The 22,268-nt window shown below is 40.0% G+C and overlaps 1 protein-coding gene across 8 annotated transcripts in view; it reads left to right on the forward strand.

Moving 5' to 3' along the window:
* The window catches only part of exoc6b (exocyst complex component 6B), a 111,503-nt gene that overhangs the window by 5,702 nt on the left and 83,533 nt on the right, over positions 1–22,268 (forward strand). For all 8 annotated transcript variants that reach the window (XR_013203631.1, XR_013203632.1, XR_013203633.1 and 5 more), the window contains exons 2-6: positions 15,138–15,303; positions 15,502–15,549; positions 15,640–15,730; positions 16,313–16,358; positions 18,035–18,239. Coding sequence is in view for 5 of the 8 variants with exons in the window: in XM_077228223.1 (XP_077084338.1) it covers positions 15,138–15,303; positions 15,502–15,549; positions 15,640–15,730; positions 16,313–16,358; positions 18,035–18,239 (556 nt within the window). In the remaining 3 variants the exon portion in view is untranslated. The remainder of the gene's footprint in view (positions 1–15,137; positions 15,304–15,501; positions 15,550–15,639; positions 15,731–16,312; positions 16,359–18,034; positions 18,240–22,268) is intronic.

Here is a 22,268-nt window from a genome sequence, read left to right on the forward strand (position 1 = left end):
GGCAAGGTGGGTCGCTTCGCGCCCAGGGCAGAACCTGGACAGAACCTGCCAGAATGGGCGTGGCTTATGCCTATATAAGCAGACCATTTCGCCATAGAATCAGATTTAATCTCCTTCAGCGAACACCTTCGCTAATCTCTGCGCCTTCGCCGTCGACGAGCCACATGCAGCGGACCGAGTGACCTGAATCAGCGGACGCGGCACCTTCAACTCGGCGGCGCCTTCCTCTGAATCGCCTTTAACCTGCGGCTATCCGGCGAGAGAAGCCATATATCATTTTTGCTACTTCTGTGTGTTTGCCGTCGCGACACTCTAGAAACTGAAAGAAAAAAAAAGGAAATTTCTACGCCGTTGTTGCAAATGCCGCGTTCTGTATGTACTTCATGCAGAGCTTTTCTGCATGAAACTGACGGACACAGCGAGTGCGCCCCATGCCTGGGACTCGTCCGCGCAGAGACTGCACCCAACAATGGCGGCTGCCGCACTGCGAGAGCCTGCCCATCTCCATCCTGCACTCTCAAGCAGGACTCGTTTCGTTTGACGCATCTGAGGAAGATGGCAACGACAGCCGGTCTCTGGCTGCATCTGAGTGAGAAGACTGGCCAGGCTCGGCAGTTAAACCCACCCCTCAATCCCAAGCCAGCGGAGACGGCGTAATACCCTGAGACCTTTTGGGACTTGCGCAGCGCCACTGACACTGGAGCACCACCTTTAGCTGAACCTTACGGAGATCAAGGACAAGGACATAACCGTTTTCCTCTGCCCCAATCTCCAACACCGGCCTCTTCCGTCCAGTGGTGAAGGGATTCTCTGTGCGCTTCACTGAGGCGCCGAAATCGTGGGAGAGAAGAGAGGGTTTAAGTCCTGCTGCGGCCGGACCTCCCTCGTAGAAAGTTTGTGCACTTTTCTCAGTCCCCTCTTCAGTTCTGGTGATTGGAGGGTTCTAACTGTAGTAAGTGGGCCCGTTACAAAACTCGAACCCCTACAAACAAAAGATGTTTTAACAGCGACCCAAATAAAGCACAAAAAGAGCACTTTTCTATCAACCCCCCATGTAATTGCAGTCAATGGGCCCGCTGTAAGGCGTGCACCACTGCAGAAAAACGCTGTTTTTGCAGCAGCTCAAACAGAGCGAGAACTGAGTGTTTTCTTAACAGCCCCCCTGGAAATGTTCAAAAATCAGTCACCAGGCCCGTTACAAAGCACACGCCACTGATAACAAATGTTGCCTTTATAGCAAACCCAAACACACTCGAAAATAATATTTTTCTAACTCTCAAAGTTCGGAGTGGTTGGGCCCCCGTCACACGGCGGCCCTCCCCCAGATTTCATTCAACCCCTAGCCACACGGGCTGAGGCCTGGCAGGCCATCCCCGGGACAATCAGACTGGGTAATGAAAACAATAAAGCGAGGCTACTCGCTCCATTAAGCGAGTCAGGCTTTTACAGTCGCTACTTCCTCGTTCCGGAGAAGGACGGCGGCCTCAGACCAGTTCTAGATCTCAGAAACATGAACAAAGCCCTTATGAAACGGCCATTCAGAATGCTTACAACCAAACAAGTCCTCACGCAAGTTCGCCCAGGGGATTGGTTCTTCTCAGTGGATCTGAACCAACTAGGCCTACTGCACATGCGTCCCCTGCAGCGATGGCTGAAACGCTGAGTGCCAGCTCATGCGTGGCTCTCCGGTCACTAACATATCAGGGTGGATCACGGCTGTATCAAAGCCCTGACTCCTTGGAAAGGCACCGACTGATACCGGTCAGGTGTAGACATGGGGTTGGTCTTGAGAAGGAAAGTGGTTTCAACAGATGCCTCCAACCTGGGTTGGGGGGCACTGTGCGAGGGCAGGCCAATCTCCGGCCTCTGGTCAAGCTTGGAGAAGTGCCTACAGTACATATCAACTGCCTCAAAATGAGAGCGGTTCATTTATCCCTTGAAAACCTTCCTCCCAGATCTGGCGGGACACCACGTCCTGGTCCACACAAACAACAGGTCAGTGCTGTGACTGCCCTATATAAATCGCCAAGGCGGCCTCAGGTCGGCCAGACTGGACACTATGGCCAGACGACTCCTCTTATAGGCACATGCCAATTTGCGCTCGCTAAGGGCGGGGCACGTACCTGGCATGTCCCCCCAGGGAAATGGTCTCTCCACTCTTAGACGGTTCACATGATATGAAGCACCTTTGGCAAAGCAGAGGTCGAGCTCTTCGCCTCAGAAGACAATGCTCACTGCCCAATATGCTTTTTGAAGAAAAGGGACGCAATATGCCCCACATGCACTGTCCCACAACTGTCCCAGCCGCCCCACTTTATGCGTTTCCCTCCGGTCTCGATGCTCCCACTGGTCATTGAGCGGATCAGGGAGAGCAAGTGCTCAGTCCTCCTCATAGCCCCCCTATGGAGATCCAAAACTTGGTTCCCAGACCTGGCAAAGCTGCTGAAAGCATTTCTCTCGCCCATACCGCTGAGGAAGGACCTCCTCACGCAGGCGAACGGGTCAATCTGGCACCCTCGCCCAGATCTGTGGGTCCTACATATATGGCCTCAATGGGTACCCAGGGACCTCCCAGAAGGAATCCAAAATACCATGATTGAAGCTAGAGCACCGTCTACCGAACGCCACTATGTCCTCAAGTGGTCATCGTTCGCAAGCTGATGTGCAGCACGAAACATACACCCACACATATGTGAAGTACTGCTAGCAGCTGCACTGCGTTTTAAAATAATGGCTTTAATATTCCATAGAAAAGGAGTTTTCCCACTGTGTATAGCTACGCAATACTCGTTCCCTACTCTCAGGGAACCAAGGTTAAATTAGTAACCGAGTACGTTATACAGCTGAATTTGTTGTGGTTACAGAGCCTTTAAAAAAAAAAAAAAAATTCTACATGTTGTCTTCATGGAAAATTGATCTGAAATACATAAACGGCAATCAGCAAAAAGGTTTTTCCTAGTTTAGTAACTAAACGTACATTGTTTTCTGTAACAATTGGTGCTAAATAGAGGGCTGTAACCACCAAAGGCATTGAGGGGAGTCACCCCCAGTAAATAGCCAAATTGTCTCCCCAATATTTTATATTCTTAATGCTGCTCTGATCTCTTCATTACTCACCACTGTTTGTTGTTAGGATGAGAGTTTAAAAAGTTATATTTTTAAGCTGGCCTGCCTCAGAGGTCTAACAGCGCTCGTCAATGTCAAAATAATGGCCATTGGCCAATCAGGCCAAAGAAGGCGGGGCATATTGTTCACTGGAGATGTGTGAATTCCAACCCGCAGTAATATACAGTGATGCAAACTATTTTTATGTATTTTCCATATTTTTTATGAAATTTCGCAGAATATGCTATAATTTACATGATCCATGTCTTTGACGGAATATACAAATAAGAACAAATGTGTGCATATTTTTAAATAAATATATTTAAATAAAAATAGTTTCAATTAATTATTTTACAACTAGGCTACAATTAGATCAGAACTTATTTCTTCTTCTTTCCGTTCTAATTTAGTTTTCTTTATTCCTTTTAATCATTTTTTTAATCCCGCCAAAACAAAGAACGAAAACCTTTGGTCCCCCGAATCTTCAAGACATGGTTACGTCCTTGGCTAAGTAGCCTATAGACTAAGGATGTGAGTTCACACACCTGGTGAATTGGACAACAAAATGTAGCAAATTAATCAGACTGGGATGCACAGCTGAAAATAATGCTGTAACCACCACAAAATTAAAAATCTACAAAAAGTCCCTTTAGGACAAGTTTGTGTATTGTTACTGAATGTTCATAATTCAGTAACATAAATCAGTAGTACCTCTGCCTAACCCAACTATAAATCATTCATTCAGAAAAGGAGTGAGGACAACAGTATTAAACTACAGTATGTGGCCCTTTGAGCTCAAATGTAAGAAAATCTCAAGAACTAAAATTTTGTCTTGATTATTAGACATGAATTACAGAGTGTGTGTATATGTGTGTACATCTTGGAGTACCAAGAACGAGTAGTCAGGTTTCTTGTCACATGCTGGGCCACAGTGACTTGAATGCTAAACACTTGACTGCTTGTTCTTGCAAATACCTTCTCAGCTATCATTCTTTCTCTTTGTCTGTCTGTCCCATCCAGTCTCTCTTCTTTTGGTTTATACGTTTTTTGTGAAGAAATCTTTCTGTCTTCAATGTCCTTGATCTCCTGGACTCTTGTGTGGGCAGTTGTTGCCTTGACCCTGTAGAGTGAATATTTCTTCAAAAAGGAAGAGAGGACTGCAGCTTTGGAAACAGTTCTTTGTTCCAATTATGGCAAGAGGAATGTTGTAAATATTTTGGGCTCGCTCTGCATCCACCTGAGGAATTTCTAACAAACACTTCAGAGTGCTTGAGCCAGTTATTGAGGATCATTTCTCAAGGATTGATTATTTGAAGAACAGAGGCAAAGAACTGTAACAATGTTTCATAGGATTTCCATTTGCATTAAAGGCAATTCAAATATTGCAAAATAATTTACAGTAAATCGATTCAAATTGTTTGATTACATAATAACAATGTAATAATCTAGGATTTTACATTTTCTATGAATTGTTAGGTTCCTTTAGTGACTAATTTGAGTGTAGTCCAGAATGCTGTGGAATACTGTGCTGCTTTTCCATTTGTTTTTCGATGCAAATATACTTCTCGCATATTTAACAGGATGTTGCACATGACATGCCATTCTAAAAATGCGGTGCTCAAGTTAAAAAAAGTCTCAAGGAATGTCTCAAGAGAGCTTGCATTTTTTTCATTCCACTGACCTGCATCAAACCTTTTTAACCGTAAAAACACATTCTGTGTGAATGGTCCCTAAGTCAAGCGGACTGGTCTGGTCTCTAGACATGACCTGGATCTGACTTTATTGGTCTATTATCTACCAAGAAAATAAAAAAAGTCAGTCATATGTTGTTTACAACAGTAAAAGCTTACCTCTCCTTAACAAGCCACATGAGTTAAGATATCATTAATGTGCATAACACAATGGTGAGCATGAAAGTTTAATAAATAAAATAAATAAAAGATTGTTGCCATTAGGCCTGTCACGATAACAAATTTTGCTGATAAATTGTCCAAGAAATTGCTGCGATAAACGATAATATTGATAATAAACGATAATATTGTCGTTCTGAGGCCATTTTCATCTAAAATAATGATAATGGCATAATAATTGCGTGTATGTGCGTGAGCGACTTTAGGTGTGTCGTTGTGCATTTCATACATGTACTTGTATGAAACTTGCATGTACTTGTTTGAGCATTCAGCAGTATACATGTATGTTTGACTACTTAATATATGTATGCAAGTGTTTCATATATGTGTGCGTGAATGAAGTTTGATTTAAGCCCTAGACGGCGGTATGGCACCTCATATGAGGGTGAAAGAGCGCGCGCGCGCGAGAGAGAGGGAAGCGCTACGGCGCCCTGCAATCAAATACGATTGTAAATAGGCTCAGTGAAAAAAACCCAATAATAATTTAAAAAAACATTCGAAAATCAATGTGTGGCGGTCAGCGTTGATATTGACATCCAGTCTCTTTGGTAGAGAGAGAGAGAGAGAGAGAGAGAGACGAGGAAAACAAAACAAGCATGCAAAAGAAAATTATCGCGGCCGGAAAAATTATCGAGCTCATTTTTTTTATCGTGCGATTAATTGATTTATTGATTATCGCGACAGGCCTAGTTGCCATAGTCATACATTTAACCTGGAAGCACAAAAGCCTGCACAGTGGGCGCAGTTGGAGGTGGGCTGTCATTCTACAAACCACCACCTTGTTTTGTTCCCATGTACTTTCTGAAGAATCTTTAGATCTGCAACTTATGACCTTTACAACAGAGCTGCAATCACACAGTTAACCTGCAAACAATACACTTAATGATGAAGGAAATTACTTGTGGACCTCCACCTTCAGGGCGCCAGGACTGAGAGAGATGTCTGCAGGTGGTTGCAAGAAGTGGTTGAAAACCATTAAAAGGGATAGTTAACTCGAAAATTAAAATTCTTCTGTCATCATTTACTCACCCTCAGGTTCTTCCAAACCTTTATGAATTTCTTTCTCTGCTGAACACAAACAAATATATTTTGAGCAATATGGTAACCAAACAGTTGATGGACCCCATGACTTCCATAGTATTTATTTTTATTGCTACTATGGAAGTCAATGGGGCCTATCAACTGTCTGGTTACCAACATTCTTCAGAATATCTTATCTTGTGTTAAACAGAGTAATGAAATTCATACAGGTTTGGAACAAATTGAGGATGAGTAAATGATGACAGAATATTCATATTGGGTGAACTATCCCTTTAATGGCAATATACTTTAGTTTCTATTATAACTACAGGATTTCTTTCAATTCTCTTTGTATTATAACATGTTTTTTGATAACTGATCTGAAGCCACATGACACATTTCTTTGACTTGTAGTATTAGAAATTGCAGTTTTGCTTTATTCTGTTCAGTTTTAATAACAGTATCAGATATTTAATCAGGTTCAGTAGAGTTTTCAGCATTTATTTCCAATGTGTGATGTTTTTGCAGCCATCAACCTCAGCAGAGAAGCAGAGACCAACTCACCACAAAGGTGCAGCCAGGTCCCCACCCAGCTGAGTCACCACACACACACACACACACACACACACACACACACACACACACACACACACACACACACACACACACACACACACACACACACACACACACACACACACACACAAACACACACACACACACGATTACTTACAGGCCCAATGGTAAAACTCTGATATGCTTTTGGTTGAAGGGTGTTCTTAAGCTTTTTGTGTGCTATTAGCAAGGAAGTGTTTGAAATGATTTTTTCCTTTTCTCTCCACAGTGGACTTGGTGGTTTACTAGATTAGTTCTGTGATAAGCTCTTAATGGCTTTCTCTCTATCAAAGACAATCAAACTAGCTGTTGTTGTTGTTTTTATTTTTATTTAGTTGATTTATTATATGGCCTGTACAGGCAAATTAATTACATGTGCACCAAGTTAGTTCTGCTCAATCCATCTGTGGTCTTTTTGAAATTTTAGCAGTGCTATTTTAGAAAATTTCTGTTCACTGCCATTTTTGTGACCCACAACCAAACAAGGCTACTTCTACCCCAATGAGGGCAACCAGCCCAATAAAACATCCATTCCTGTGTCATTGATATGACACAGAAGAGGTGAATGTCATTTGCGTCCACAACATTTTACACATATGTCATATATTTAGATGAAAGTTTCTTTGTGCACCTTTATTTCAGTCTCTATTCTGACATTAATGTGCCTTTGCATTGGTAATGTTTGAACAAAGCTGCTCTCTAATCAGATTTAAGATTGACATTTTGAGCTCTGCTGTGTGCAAGAAATACTTGCGACATCTCTAATGTTTGAATTAGACGTTGGGCAACATTCTGTGTTGCTCAGTGCTTTACTTCTGGCTTGCTCTGTTACACAGCTCATTTATCAGTCTTGTCTCAGTATGAGGGGTTTATTTGTCTCTTAGTGTCCAGCTGTTGCACTGTGGCCTGTCTTTGCCCTCACTCTCGCTGACTTTATTCCCACAGAGGAATTTACAGTTTCTAGACTGCTGTTACCTTTCTCTTTTCACTCCGAGTCTCTGTCACCTCCCACAGACCTCAGGTTTTTCTGTACCATGCCGTTACTTGTACAAACGTCTGGTTTAGCATGTTTCTACGAGTCTGTGTTCTCTCTTATCTGTGCTGTTGCTTGAACCAAGGGTCTATAGCAATATAGTTTTATTTAAACAACAATACAGTAAGACTGTAATATTGTGAAATATTATTGCAACTTAAAATAAATGTTTTCTGCGTTAATATTTTAAAATGTAACTCATTCCTATGATGGCAAAGCTGAATTTTCATTATCATTACTTCAGTATTCAGTGTCACATGATCCTTCAGATTTCATTCATGCTGATTTGGTGCTCAAGAAACATTTCTTATTATTAGCAATGTTGAAAACAGTTGTTCTGCTTAAAGGAACACCACCGTTTTTTGAAATAGGGCTTATTCACTGTCTCACCAACATCAAGATAGGTGGGCAAAAGCATTTTTGTCTCAGTGCAGGCATTTTCTTAGTTTGGCAGCGCCAACGCTAGCTTAGCTTAGTATAATAAATGGAATCCTACGTTGTCAGGTAGCATCTAGTGAGTAAAAGTGATAAAAATAAAAAGTAAAAAAACCTAATTACTTCTTGTGGCCTGCGTATTCACAACGAGTACAAATAGCAATTCAGATTAAGACTAGGCGATTTCCTAGGCAGATATTGACTTGGGACTATATTAGGGTCATCACAGCCCCAACTTCTGTCAACATACCGGCATGACCTGACCTGCAGCGAGTATCTTCGCTTTTGGATTGTTTAGTTTGAGAAGTTACAGCAAACATGGTAATTACCTGCATGGCAAAAGTTTGTGAGAACGAGCAAAGGACATACATGAATGGAATATGTTTCACAAAATTCCACCGAATGTGGAACTGAGAAATCGATGGCTAGCTGGATATCTGTACTTCAACACCTCACTACAAAATTAGCCAGTATTGTGTTTGCGAAGACCATTTTGCACCGGAGGACTATGTTGGAAAAATGCTAACGTGATATAGGACAGGAAGATGGTAACGTTACTAACTTGCGTCTGAAGGATACGGCGGTCCCATCCATTTTCAAAGTACAGGCAGAAAAAGTGCACATGTAAGTTGTCTTTTATTACTCTTCCTTACGTGAATCTGTATCTTTATTCAGTTGTAAGGTAGATGATGAGAAGCTGTATATAAGTTAGAGTATGGTTCAAATTGCCTCATCTTTTATAACCTCATGTTGAGTTCAACCTGTTTAGCATGAACAGCATGATTGAAAAAAAAATTAGCTTTACCGGTGAAAAAATTGTCTCTCATCCTCACGTCCTCTGTCTGTTGAGCGATCGCAACCTCCTCCTGTCGGCCTATTTCCATTGCACGCAGCTCCTCTTCTGAAAACTCGGTTTTTAGAGGTATGGTTCTGTATCATGACTGTCTGAGAAGTCACCCTCTTCGTCTTGCACAAAATCCCCCATGTCCATCGCCATTCACTATGACTACTGTCGGAAAAATAGCCAGCTAATATTCACGGCGGTGTGTTGACAGAAGTTGTGGGATTTCAGGTTTTGCGTGATATGACTGCACCCAAGTAGCAGTGCTTCGCGTGTGATTCACCCTAATATAGTCCCAAGTCAATATCTGCCTAGGAAATCGCCTAGTCTTAATCTGAATTGCTATTTGTACTCGTTGTGAATACGCAGGCCACAAGAAGTAAATAGGTTTTTTTATTTTTTGTTTTTATCACTTTTACTCACTACATGCTACCTGACAACGTAGGATTCCATTCATTATGCTAAGCTAAGCTAGCGTTGGCGCTGCCAAACTAAGAAAATGCCTGCACTGAGACAAAAATGCGTTTGCCCACCTATCTTAATGTAGGGGAGATGGTGAATAAGCCCTATTTCAAAAAGCGGTGGGGTGTTCCTTTAATAGTTTGTGGAAACGTTGATACTTTTTTTCATAATTGTTTGCTTTTTTATTTTGTGCAAAAACAAAACTTGCTGCAAGCAAACTCCATAAAGTCCTAAAAAAAAATTCTGGAAAATTTCTGGTATACGATGCAGAATATTAATTCACATTCTTACTAATGCTTTTACTGTCACAAGGAATTTTTGCAAATTTGATTAACCTCATCTCTGTTAGCCAGCTATAACATTATCTTGGTGACAAAGCAGCAGAATTTACAGCAGCAATGTAGAATGTATCACAGACAACCCAAAGTCTGCTTAAAAATGGTTGGACTAGATCAATGAATGTGTTTTTTATTTTTAATTTTTTTTATTTTTTGTAGCAATGTTCCAAGTGTCAGTTCCATCAATTTTCTTGAAACACTCTCACACTGGCTGTGGGCCGGCTGGCCATCCTTATTTTTGAGCTCTGACCATTCAGTACCATGATATATGTAAAAATTACCATCTGATAACACCATCACTGACTACAGTACCATCGTATTGCAACAGAGTTTGTTTTGGCTGAACAGCACCATGAACTTGTTTTCTGCTTATTCTGGTGAATTAGAAGAGATTTTGAGGATCTTGTGCCTTGCTATCTTCTTACAGCTATTATTCGCTCCCATTCGAACAATGGGTTGTTAGTATGCCAAGAATGCTCTTGGTAGAATTGTATAATTAGGTGTTTTGTTGGTTAACTTTAAGAAAATTTCCACATTTCAAATGGTTTCCTTTAAATGAACCATAAAAGGTTAATCAAATGAAAGGTTTTTTTTTGAGTACATTGACATGAGGCAGTGATTTAAGAGTCATGAACTGCAGTGACTGCAAACTCTTCCTTCTGTTACGACAGTGATCAGATTTCAGTGTTTAGTCAGTGTATGCGCTGAGACTATTTCCTCTTTTAGAGCTTCTAATGTTACCTTAGAAACTCCAGATGGAGTTCAGCCCTTGCTGTCAGAGGAGGATCTAGTCCAGGAAGGGTCAATAAAGCATGACCTGATGGCCAAACTTTGTCCAGGACAGTGTTTGCTTTCACTGCCTGTAATGTAGCAGCATTCAGATGTCTCATGAATTGCATGTTATTGTGCTGCAGTAAATCCATGTTTTAGGTGATTTATGTAATACATTATACATTAATAATTTTCTATTAATCCTATATTCCTATAATTATTGATGAAATTCTGATAATTTAAAAACCAATTCAGCATTTGTTCCTATTTATAGCGGGTATATAGTGATACTATTTTTTTTTTTTTTTTTTTTTTACTACCAGCATTTTTTGACCCAGAGATCACCACTGAGATCATAAAATGGCCAAGTGTTGTTAAATTTGTCATAGGACTGGAGACCAGGATAGCTGTAGGCCTAACCAACCCCCCAACCCTAACCCTGGGTGTGCCGAATGGAGGCATGCAGAAAGTTGAAACTAATCCCTAACTAGGGCTGGGACGGTATGGATTTTTTCTAACCGTGGTTGAAAAGCAAGAAATTCCCCTGGTATAGTGGTAAACCGCTTTAAATACCCCCTTTGAATTTCGTTTTGTATAAATTGTATCTTAATTTTAATCACTTAATTTTAATTTTAATAATTTTATTTATTTTTGTGCCTGTGAGCCGATCGGAATTCTGGGGATACAACATAGCCAATAGGCTATAGGCACTTTAGCCTTTAAATATTTTTGCTGCATTGGATCAGTCTCCTTTCTAGAACAGCCAAGAGCTTTCTAGCCTCACTGCAGCAGCGCTTTGCATCGCTCATAGACCTTAAAACAATCAGCGGATGGCGGGCGGGTGCGGTTTTGAAAATTGGTCATAAATGTGCGGATGGATGGCGGACGGATGATGAGTTTTGCGGTTGCGGATGAAATAATCGCCCATCCGTGCATCTCTAATACGAATGGAATGTGATTATGCTTCATGGAACATTGCGCTCCCCAACTCGCGAAAGATCGGATTTGCTCCATCTTTTGATAAGTTTTGTTTAGAAAACCTTGAATCCAAGTCACAATGTCATTAGACATAATCCATGTCATTAGAATCATGAATCCATGTCATTAGACACAACGTGCACACATGTGCAGGCCAATGTTTTTTATGCGGTGATGACGTTGACGAGCTCAGACCCTCGGTAGGAGTCACGTGACCGCGGTATTGGGGTAACCGTCCCAGCCCTAACCCTAACCCTAACCCTACCCCACCCCACCCCACCCCACACCACACCCTGACAGACAGCTTTAGTGACCAATGATAAAGAACTTTCTCCACACCTCCTACCTTTCGGCACACCCCAACCTTTCGTCATGGGGATATATAGGCAGGCAGACATAAGCCAGTAATTTGACAAGTATACATTTTGGATTATCGTCTCTATTGCAGACAGTTTTACATTCATGATGTATTGGCATGTGCTTATAAGCCTTGCCATTGTAAACATTTAAGTGAATTTACTTGTCACTGTTCTGATACAGTTTTCTGTGTGCATGGATACTGAATTAAATACAATATACAATAACTCATGAATATATGAGTTATTTCCTAATTAAACATGAACATTTGGGAGAAAATTGGATGTGCAAATATATTGGATCTGTGCATTAGATCTTAAAGTGACAGACAGCAGCCTAATGTTCCTTCTTTTGTCTATGTTGCTAGGGTTGTATCACAATTTCAGGTACCACAATTTCAGAAGTTTGTACCAATACCGGTAAAAAATGGCATTTCGCTGTACCAATTTTGGTTCCAGAGCAAAAACTAAGATTTAAAAAACTTATATCACTATTTATTTCATGTGTATCTTTGTTCTGTTTTATTGTGTTTATTTGCCCTGTTGATAGTAATGTAACAACCTTTATTCTAACAAAAATAATTAATTGTGATATATGCCATTATCGTGGAATAAAATAACTCATAATATTCTAGTCATACCAGCCACCCCTTATCTGTCATGTATTTGTTGTAACTGTTGAACTACCTGGTACAGTAAGTTTAGATCGGTAGGTGTGCTATTACATCATAGACAGAAAAAGTGTGCTGCTATTGTTAGTGCAAGGTGCTAACGTGTGTTTGGTGTGGCTTCTAAGTTTAGAACCTCTGCTCTATTTCTGATCCATTCTGTTTCCCAGCTGCCATTGAGCTATCTCTAGATTTCATTCAGCCAACAGGATATGACATCATAGCACACAATAAGCATAGGTTTCCCTAAGTTGGTTGAGGGTGACGACAGTTTGCAGGGGAAATGTTGTGAATTGTAATGCTGTGTAGCAGGTCAACACACACACACACACACACGCACACGCACACACACACGAAACCGTGGTCCTTGGTGATTCATATAATGCAAGTCAGTGGCTAATGTCATTGAGAGTACAAAAACATATTCAGGCAAAACAAAACTAATACCCGTGGCCCCTGACGATACATTGAGGTCTTATGAAGCAAAACGCCACACAGCCTCTGCAAACGGTCCTGAGTGTGTTCACGGAGCTGGAGCACAGGATTCCTGTCGCATAATTAATTCTCATAATTAAAATATTAACATGTTTCAAATGTTAGAGTGTGTGTGTGTGTGAGAAAGACATGTTTGGGTGAAAAACAGCCTCTCTCTCTCTCTCTCTCTCTCTCTCTCTCTCTCTCTCTCTCTCTCTCTCTCTCTCTCTCTCTCTCTCTCTCTCTCTCTCCCTCTCCCTCTCCCTCTCCCTAATCAGGCACCATTTTTTTTTCTCAAGGAGGTTATCCCATTTCAGTTTTGGGAACGTCAGCCTGTTTGCAAATAGTGCTTTTGACTGTGAAAGCCAAAAGTGACAGTCAATCAAGAAAAATAACTTCATGGTTGGCCCATGCAGCGAAACGGGTAGAATTATTGCATTCACACAGTCAGTGGGATATTCTTAATGCACACAAATGTTATTTTGACCTTTTTAAAATTTGATTATTCATAAGGAAGAGTCTTGACTGAGAGTCTTGAGCCAGATGCTGTAGAGTCTCACACAGATGGACCACTGCAGCTGTGCTTTTGACATTGTTTCCATGTCTGCGCTTGTTTTTGTGACTCTTAATTAGGGAGTTCACTTAACACAGTTTAGTGAAGATGGCTCTTACCTCCATGATAATTAGGTATTTTCTTTAAATTTTTTCTTTAAACATTTATTAACAGCCAAATGTAATTTAAAAAAAAAGTTTGGGCCTTTTTGGCTTTTTTCATAAAACAATGTTTAAAGCAATAGAAGGAAAAAGGGGAACAGAATCGGGAAACGACCTCGAGCGAGATTCAAACTTGCACAGTGACTCCAACATCCAATCACCATGAAATCAATATTGACAGTTCTTATTTTTTTATGAAATGTTGAAGTGTTTATGATAAATTATTTATCTGTGCACATGTTCCCTTATAAATACTCTAAATGTTGAGAAGAGTATATTAGGCATTGCGTGACTAATTTGGGCATATCCACTCATTTGTATGTCATAGTGTTCACTTTTTCCTGAACACGTCTCACATTTCCTTCCAGAATCTTCCTCTTACTACAGACAAAAATCCTAATTTCAGGTTGGGAAGTGCTTTTTTTCACCTTGTAGCCCTGGATTTGAGCTGTTTACTGTGCAAGAAGTGTTTGGAAGAAGCTATCAGTGACGTCAATACTGTAAAAATGGAAAGAGGACATTTCCTGAGGCACAGGAAGGCTGTGCTCAGGTGAAGCCATATGCTGGTGTGTTTGTGTCCTGATCCTGAATTAGTCTGTATTTCACTGAACAGGACATCACATGCTTCCCTAACAGAACTCACTGTGGCTCTGTCTATTAAACAGTACTCATTTACATATGATGACGATTATCTGACCTCTATCAGGAGAGTGTGATGTTTATGTCAGTCAGTGGAGAACGGGCTCCCCCTGCCAAGTCCTGATTCACCCCAAACATCCTTCCCTTACTAATTTAAGATTAATATATATATATATATAAAAAGTATTGTGTCATATTGGCTTGCTCGTTGGAGGTAAAACTGCTTTGTCACGAGGTATGTTGTCATGAGGTATTAAAAAAACATTTGGAAAGACATGTTCAGTGTGTCGTTTACAATGTTTTTTATGTATATGCAGAGCTGAAGATGGGAAAGTAAAGCATTTATTTTGAACTCTTGCCGTTTTTCATTTGCTTTGATTTTAAATGAAAAAGAAAAATGTATCCATTTACAAGTTGTTGAGCTTCTTGAGGAGTGTTTTATTTCATATCTTCTACTGCCACCTAGTGGTGAATACCTAGCATCAGTAACAATGGAGAAAGATGAAATGTTTTATAAGAGATTAGCCTACATTTGCATTCCCTTCACTTCATCAGAAAGGATATCTCAGTTTTAAAACGGTTTATTGTATTAGATAAGCTCAAAACAATTAAAGATCAACGAAGCACTTCATATATCTTTTGACAATATTTTCAGTTGTTCTGTTTAGTAATATAGTATTTTGTATTTAGCATCAATGTAATGTAGCCTACATGTTTTTTTTTTTATATAATGTAATATTGACACTGTTCTTTTATGTTCTCCTTGTTTTCCTGGAAGGTCTGTTTATGATGGACAGGAACATGGACTCTTCATGGAGAAACTGGAGGGGCGGATCCGCAACCACGACCGTGAAATTGAGAAGATGTGCAACCATCACTTCCAGGGCTTTGTGGACTCCATTACTGAGCTGCTCAAAGTGCGCGGGGAAGCCCAGAAACTCAAGGTGAAGAAAGAGGAGATGAGGGTTTGAAGAAATCCTATAAAACCAGAGAGAGGAAACAAGATAAGAGGAAGCATTAAAGGCTTAAACAGAAACGATTTAAACCACTTGTGTGTCATATGCCAGGAAAATCTAGAGTTCCTATATTATTCAACAAATTTGTTTAATCACTCAGATAATTGGTTGTCTTATCTTCCTCAGGGTCAGGTGACTGAGACCAATCAGAAGCTACAAAATGACGGCAAGGGGGTGTGTATCCTGTTTGCTTAGTTTAGTCTGTGATTCAGAACATGTAACATTAACAAGAATGATTGAAATCAGTGGTTACCTCCCCTGTAGCTCCTGACGTCAATGGGTGAACTGAGACAGTGCCGTCTGCAGCAGAGGAATATCGCCACCACCATTGACAAACTCACACACTGCTTACCAGGTAGAAACATCAGGCCTCTGCCTGAGCTTTTTCAATTTGAAATATTTGCTGTATTTACACTACATGCAAAAGCTTGGGGTCAGTGACAGTGAATATATTTATAATGTTACTAAAGATGTCTATTTCAAATAAATGCTGTTCTTTTGAAATGCTTGAACTTTCTATTCATCAAAGAGTCTTGAAAAAAATATCACTGTTTACCAGATAATATTAAGCAGCACAACCGTTTCCAACTGTGATGATAAGAAATGTTTCCTAAGCCCCAAATCAGCATATTAGAATGATTTCTGAAGGATTGTGTGATACTGAAGACTGGAGTAATGTCTGCAGGATCGGAATATATATTAATATACATTTTTGAAATATATTAAAACAGAAAACAGTTTTTTAAAATAATATTTAACAATATTATGTTTTTACTGTATTTTTGATCAAATCAAATCAAATTTGATAAAATATTTTATATAAAAATCACACCCAACCAAAACATTTGACCTGTAGTGTATGTTTTTAAGTGCTTGGAAGCTCACATGCTGTGCTCTTGAGTCTTTTCCCACAATTCCACATGCTTTTTCCTTGCAGTGTTGGAGATGTACACCAAACTGCAGGAACAGATGAGGACTAAAAGGTATGAAGTTTATTCAGATGCCTTTTTTTGGCACATCAAAATCACCAGATGAGCACTAGGTGGCAGTAGAGATGAACTTATTCAGGTTGGGCTTAAATGCACAAGGACAGTTTAGTACCCACAATATTTTTACACCTTTACTTAAAAAAAAAAAATTTAACCATTTGAGAACAGGACATTCTCACCTGGGGAGGAGAGAGCAAGGTGTTAATGTTTTAAACAGGCCCTTGATCACTGGACCACTGGAGTATCTCATCCAGCCAGATGTGACTGACCAGACAGAGAGAAAGAGAATTTTCAGATGTCTGAGATGTTCAAAGCAGCATTTGGCAGCTGTCAGGAGTCAGAGACACAGAGGACACATTTGGACTGGATTTTCTTAGCTTTAGCAGCTGCATACATTGAACCATCCCAAATCTCAACATTATCAGGGAACTTTGTTATTTATGGGGTTTTTGTTTTTATAGTCAAGGACAGTAGACATCTGACAGGAAGGTGGAGGGAGAGAGGGGGAACTGGGTGAAAATGATACAGGATTTTATCCTGCGTCCTCATGAGCACACACCTCTTATATACAAGCACATCGCAACCCTCAGGGGGACGTAAAAGAGCTTCTGAAAAAGATTTTACAAAATATGATAGGACTGTTAAACTTAACTGTTAATACATTTAATTGGAATGGAAAATGTTTATACATTTAACACCACTCTAGTAGTGGCTAGGCACTTAATAAATAATATTTTCAGAAAAATATTACCATTTTAATTAATTTTGCATTGTTAAAATTTTATTTTTTTTAATACAAAGAAAATATATCGCTGCCTTTATATTTTAGAAAGGGGGGTTCCCTTACAATGGGATCATTATATTTGGGAGTCAAAATTGTGGAAACACCTTAAAAAGCCAGTCCACATAAACTGCCGCTAAAGGTTTTGAAGCTTTGGTTTTGCTGTCTTGTCATGTCCTCTGTGTGACCTGAGGTTCGACATGGGCCTGCAACTTTTTTTGTTTTCTTATTTATCTCTGCTCTCCGTGTTTCCCCATCTCTCTTGTGTGCTTGGTTTTGCCATTAGCCTGGAGGTAGCGTCAGGGTCGGCCAAGAGAGACTCTTTCCCCGGCGTCGGGTCTGCTGTGTAATGTTGCGTGACTGTGATGCTGTATTCAGAGAGTGTGTGTGTGTGCGATGAGCATAGCTCATCTCTGAGATCATCTTGATTGGGGTAAATTGTTATCATGCTGAGATCTAAGTCTTTAACCAAGGGTTAAAACACGTACTGCATGTGCAAGGCTCAACAATAAGAATGTCCTGGGGAGAGCTTTGAGAGGTTTGGGTCAGTTGACGGGACTGTCATTTACCCTCCAGTTTGAAATAAAAATAAAAATTGTTTTACGCATGTATATACAAATGAAAAAAGCAATTATAAATAATAGTATTAATTTATTAATTATGATCCCCCCCCCTTTTTTGTCACATTAAATAAAGTTGTTGCTTTGTGGCCATTGAAAATGATGACTCGGAAGTAAGAGTCTGAACTTCTGTCTCAAGTGGGCCAACAGAAAAAAACCTTATTGTTGAGCCCTTCATTTGTGCTCATTAATACTGAGAAGGTTGAAGTAGCATATATATGCAACATTTCCTGTTTCCATCATTTCTGACCCTGTCTTATGCTACCCAGATACTATCCAGCTCTACGAACTCTGGAACAGTTGGAGGAGAGCTGTTTGCCTCAAGCGGGATCATATCGTTTCTGCACCATCATGGCGGAGAATATCCCACGCCTGCGCACGCACATCAGAGACGTCTCCATGTCTGACCTCAAAGACTTCCTGGAGAGCATCCGCAAGCATTCGGATAAGATCGGAGAGACTGCCATGAAACAGGTGTGTGTGCGCTAGTGTTTGAGAGAGCGCTCGTGTCTGAATAATGCCTTGAGATGTGTCTGAACTATTCTATGACAGCTGCCTCATGTGATCACCTCTGACCTTACGGTCACAGCTGTGTTTCAACTTGAGGTCTCCGAAGGAAGGACAAAGGCCTTGTTCTTCGGTAGTTTAATGTGCTTTCCCCCATTTTTCCTTTCATCTTATCTCTGACCATCTAGTCTGGAGGAAAGCGAGCTACCAATCTGTTCTGAATCAAAGATCATTTTAGGTCGCTTTTGTTTATGCCAGAGGAGTCTAGGAACACAGTGTATGGATGCTGCTTCAAGGACAGTGCACGGAGACACGGAGAAGACTCAGGGAACACATATGAGAGAAATTGAGTGGATTTTTCGTTGGAATGCAGAAAAGTCCTCTGCTTTCTTTTACAGTTATTAGACCAAGATGGGGTGAGGAGTGCATTAGAATATGAAACGCCAAATAGACATTAAGATCTCCCAAGCACCATAAAAATCTGGCCTCACTTTTTTCTCTTTTCTCTTCGAAATATTTTTCTTTGCTTTCTTCCTTGTTCTTTTTCACAGAGGAATAAAACTGGTCATGATAGATGATATTGGACGAGAGCTCCATTGGAGGTGGCTTCTAAGGCAGGCATCACTATTGCACATACTTTCTTGCCCATACATGCCCATACGTTTGGGGCTTTTCCGTATCAAGAAGTTTTCAAATTTTCTTGCAACTCATCCTGCACCATTTGTGCTAGAGTAAAAACACAGACTTTCAATGGAGAGTATATCTTGGTTCCATTATATTATTGAGCAGTTGGCCAATTTAGAATAAGACAAACAAGCATTACAATTACATTACAAGCTCAAACAACTAAAATCTAGATATTTCTTTTCAACTATTGTTTTTTTTTCTTCAATGGAAGATCCAGGATTCCCACTGTCTAGAAACACCTGGATATATGAGGCAGCCCAATTTAAAAAAATAGTTTATTATTATCAATAATAATAATTTTTTTAAATCCATAATCCAGTATATAACAAACAAAAGTCATGAGGCTTTTGAATGCTGTTAATGAACATTTTAAAGATTGTACCTACCGCACATACAACATTCCTCATGGTACTACCGTATTGATGATACTACCATTTAAAAAATACAATGACATTGGCAGTATTTTGAAGGTCTAGTATCCCAATGCTTGCTTCCGTAGTACTGGTATACCGTTCAGCACTAGTTGTTAGGACAACTTGGAGTCAAAGTGGTTGGGAACTGTCATGGACATTTGGCCCCTAGAACATTCAGCATCAAGGATAATTTTGCAGTCTTCACCATCACATTGTCTTCAGAAAGTTCTCCACTCTTCTCAGATCTGTTGCTGCTACTAATTAAGCAACAGTGGAGAGCAAAAGTAGCCAAAAAGATGTCACGGAAGAGATCAAATATTCCTCCTTGAAAAGGCCAAATCCATGCTCGTGTGTGTGCATGTGATGGTGTGCTATAACATGTGTTTTCTTTTAACTGTGAACATTTTTTAGTTACACCCCAACACTTTCAAGAACACAAATGTAGCGAAACTACTAAATTAACATTTTTCAGTAGTACGAAATTAGTCCAGCTTTTAAAAAGCATTGGAAATTTAATCTATTCTTCTTTTTGTTCAGACAGTTTAAGTTAAATGATTCCAGAAATGGTTCACCTATTTGAGTCGCTTTGCAGAAGTGTGACATTTAGGTCTTTTTTTATAATCAAAATATTGAGTTAAATGCTGTTGATGTTTACAGCTAAATTCTGTAAGTTAAGACACATTCTTTTTTTAAGGAAAAAATTAATTTTAAGATGCATTCTATGCATTCTGTCCAAGTTAGAGTTCATAAACCCTCATTATTTTTTTGTGTGACGAGTATACACTTCAATATACTTTTTTTGGATCATGATGATAATCATGTTGTTTTATATTTAAAGATAGATATTGTTTCCCCAGCTTAAATGTACGTAATTATGTATGTGGCTGCTTTTTTTTCTTCTGGGACTAGTTTGGGACAACTATCTCCATCTCCCAACTTTTTCTCAAGAGGTGCTTAACTGTAATTTAATCTCGTTCAGTTATGAGTAGCGTGTAGCTTGGAAAGCTAGAGTTTCAAAGTTTGAAATTTTTGGAAAGTTCATCGATTTTTGGAAAGTTCATTTTGTCTCTGACGATGTTGGACAATGAAACAATATGTGTATTCATCCAGGTAGGTAGGACTGAGGTAGATGTGTATTCTACCAGCAGGTTTTAATGCATTCGCTGTGTGACATGAGCAAATGCATGTGGACACCATGAGTTGTAATCAGAGATACCCGTTTGTTCTGTTGCTGGTCTGCATCCAGTTGCCCCAGCCCAGCCTTTCGTTCCACTTTGTCCCTTTTTCCCCTCTCCTCATCAGCCTGTGCCCTTGTCCATAGTTTGAACAAACTGTTGGCTCCTGAAGCTCCGGAACTTGGTGAGCTTCCACCGGTCCAATCTAAATGATGGGACTGTTTGGTTTGAACTCTCTACTGTTCTGCTTTCTGAGTCTGATCATCTGCTTTGTTTATCAAAGGGCATACACGTCTAGTTTGTGTCCTTCCTTTAGGAAAATGTGTTATCATTCATTGGATTATTTGTAATTTAATGAATAACATCATTTACTCATTATTAACATTTATCCTTTTTCTATTTTGGTTTGGTAAGTTTTATTACAGTAGCTTTATTTTTAGCATATTTTTGCATTTAAAAACAGGGACGTAAATATAGTTGTACCCTATATGAAGACATAAAGCAATGCATGCTCGCATTTGTCATAAATAGTTGTTGTATCTCAAATCACTCTCTTGTTGACTCATTTATATATCTCCTATATAGTGAATATATCAGTGCACTACATAGGGAGCTCCATTTCTCTTAAGTGACGCACCGTTTCTGCTTTTGACACCCTGCACAGCCAATTCAGGCATTTCATTTTACTTATCTGAGTGAAGTAAAATGGTTTCATGACCATGCAGAGCAGTATAATATATTTAGAGTAGCTGTGCTGAAAAGGACTATACATATAAATAACTATAATCTTGCCAATAATTATGTTTATAAACATTCAAAATATATATTACAACAATTTACTGACCCCAAACTTTTGAACTGTAGTGTAGTTTAGGTTCAAATGGGAAAAACAATGGTATTTGTTGCAACTCTTCCACTAGCCCGTCTCTTGGGCCTCTAGGTGATTGGCGTTTGAGACCTCCTGGTTTTGTGGGCCATCTGTATTCAGTATTGGGATTTATTGAAGGGATTGTGGGAGTAGAAAAGAAGGGAATCACGTAATAGGGTGAAGGGTAGATTGCACAAGATGAAGTCAAATTGGGAACAATCAGTGAATATCCCTCTTTTTATCCGCACATTTCCACTGACCGTAACAAAACCCCATAGAGGGCCATGCAGATGCGCAAATAAGTTCTTGTGCCATCTTAAACCATTAACATAAGCTGTAAGGATTAATCCCTGTGTGTAATATTGGTTGGATATAAGGTGGATGAGATTGCCAAACAGATAATGAAACACACTGGCTCATGTGATTTTGGTTATGTGTTTTCTTGGGTGCCTGTCCTACCCTTCCAGTGGCCTCTGGCGTAGAACAGTAAATTGTACTGAACGGTGTTCAAACTCTTGAACCACACGATTTGCAGCATGCACAACCACCCAGGCAAATGCACACACACTTATGTCAACATCACCATGTGCTGTCCTAACCATGCGCGGCTGTTCGGGTTCAAAACGTGGTTAACTGCTTTTCCTCCCACCCTAGCGTCCTCTCATCTCCCATCATCTCCCATCACAAACTTCCATTTGACCCAGATTTTGCTCATGCTGATGCGATCCATGTCTGACCCGGTCTTGGCCACTGACTTCAGCTACTGCTTGAGTCTCTGAGATAAACCTTGATCTGGGGCACGGCTGGAGATGATCTTCAGCGACTCCCTTTTGGGAACACACTGTTTGAATGA

The sequence above is a fragment of the Siphateles boraxobius genome, unplaced genomic scaffold, assembly GCF_051911475.1.
Source record: "Siphateles boraxobius isolate OS27281-9 unplaced genomic scaffold, OSU_SipBor_1 130, whole genome shotgun sequence".
Classification (NCBI taxonomy): domain Eukaryota; kingdom Metazoa; phylum Chordata; class Actinopteri; order Cypriniformes; family Leuciscidae; genus Siphateles; species Siphateles boraxobius.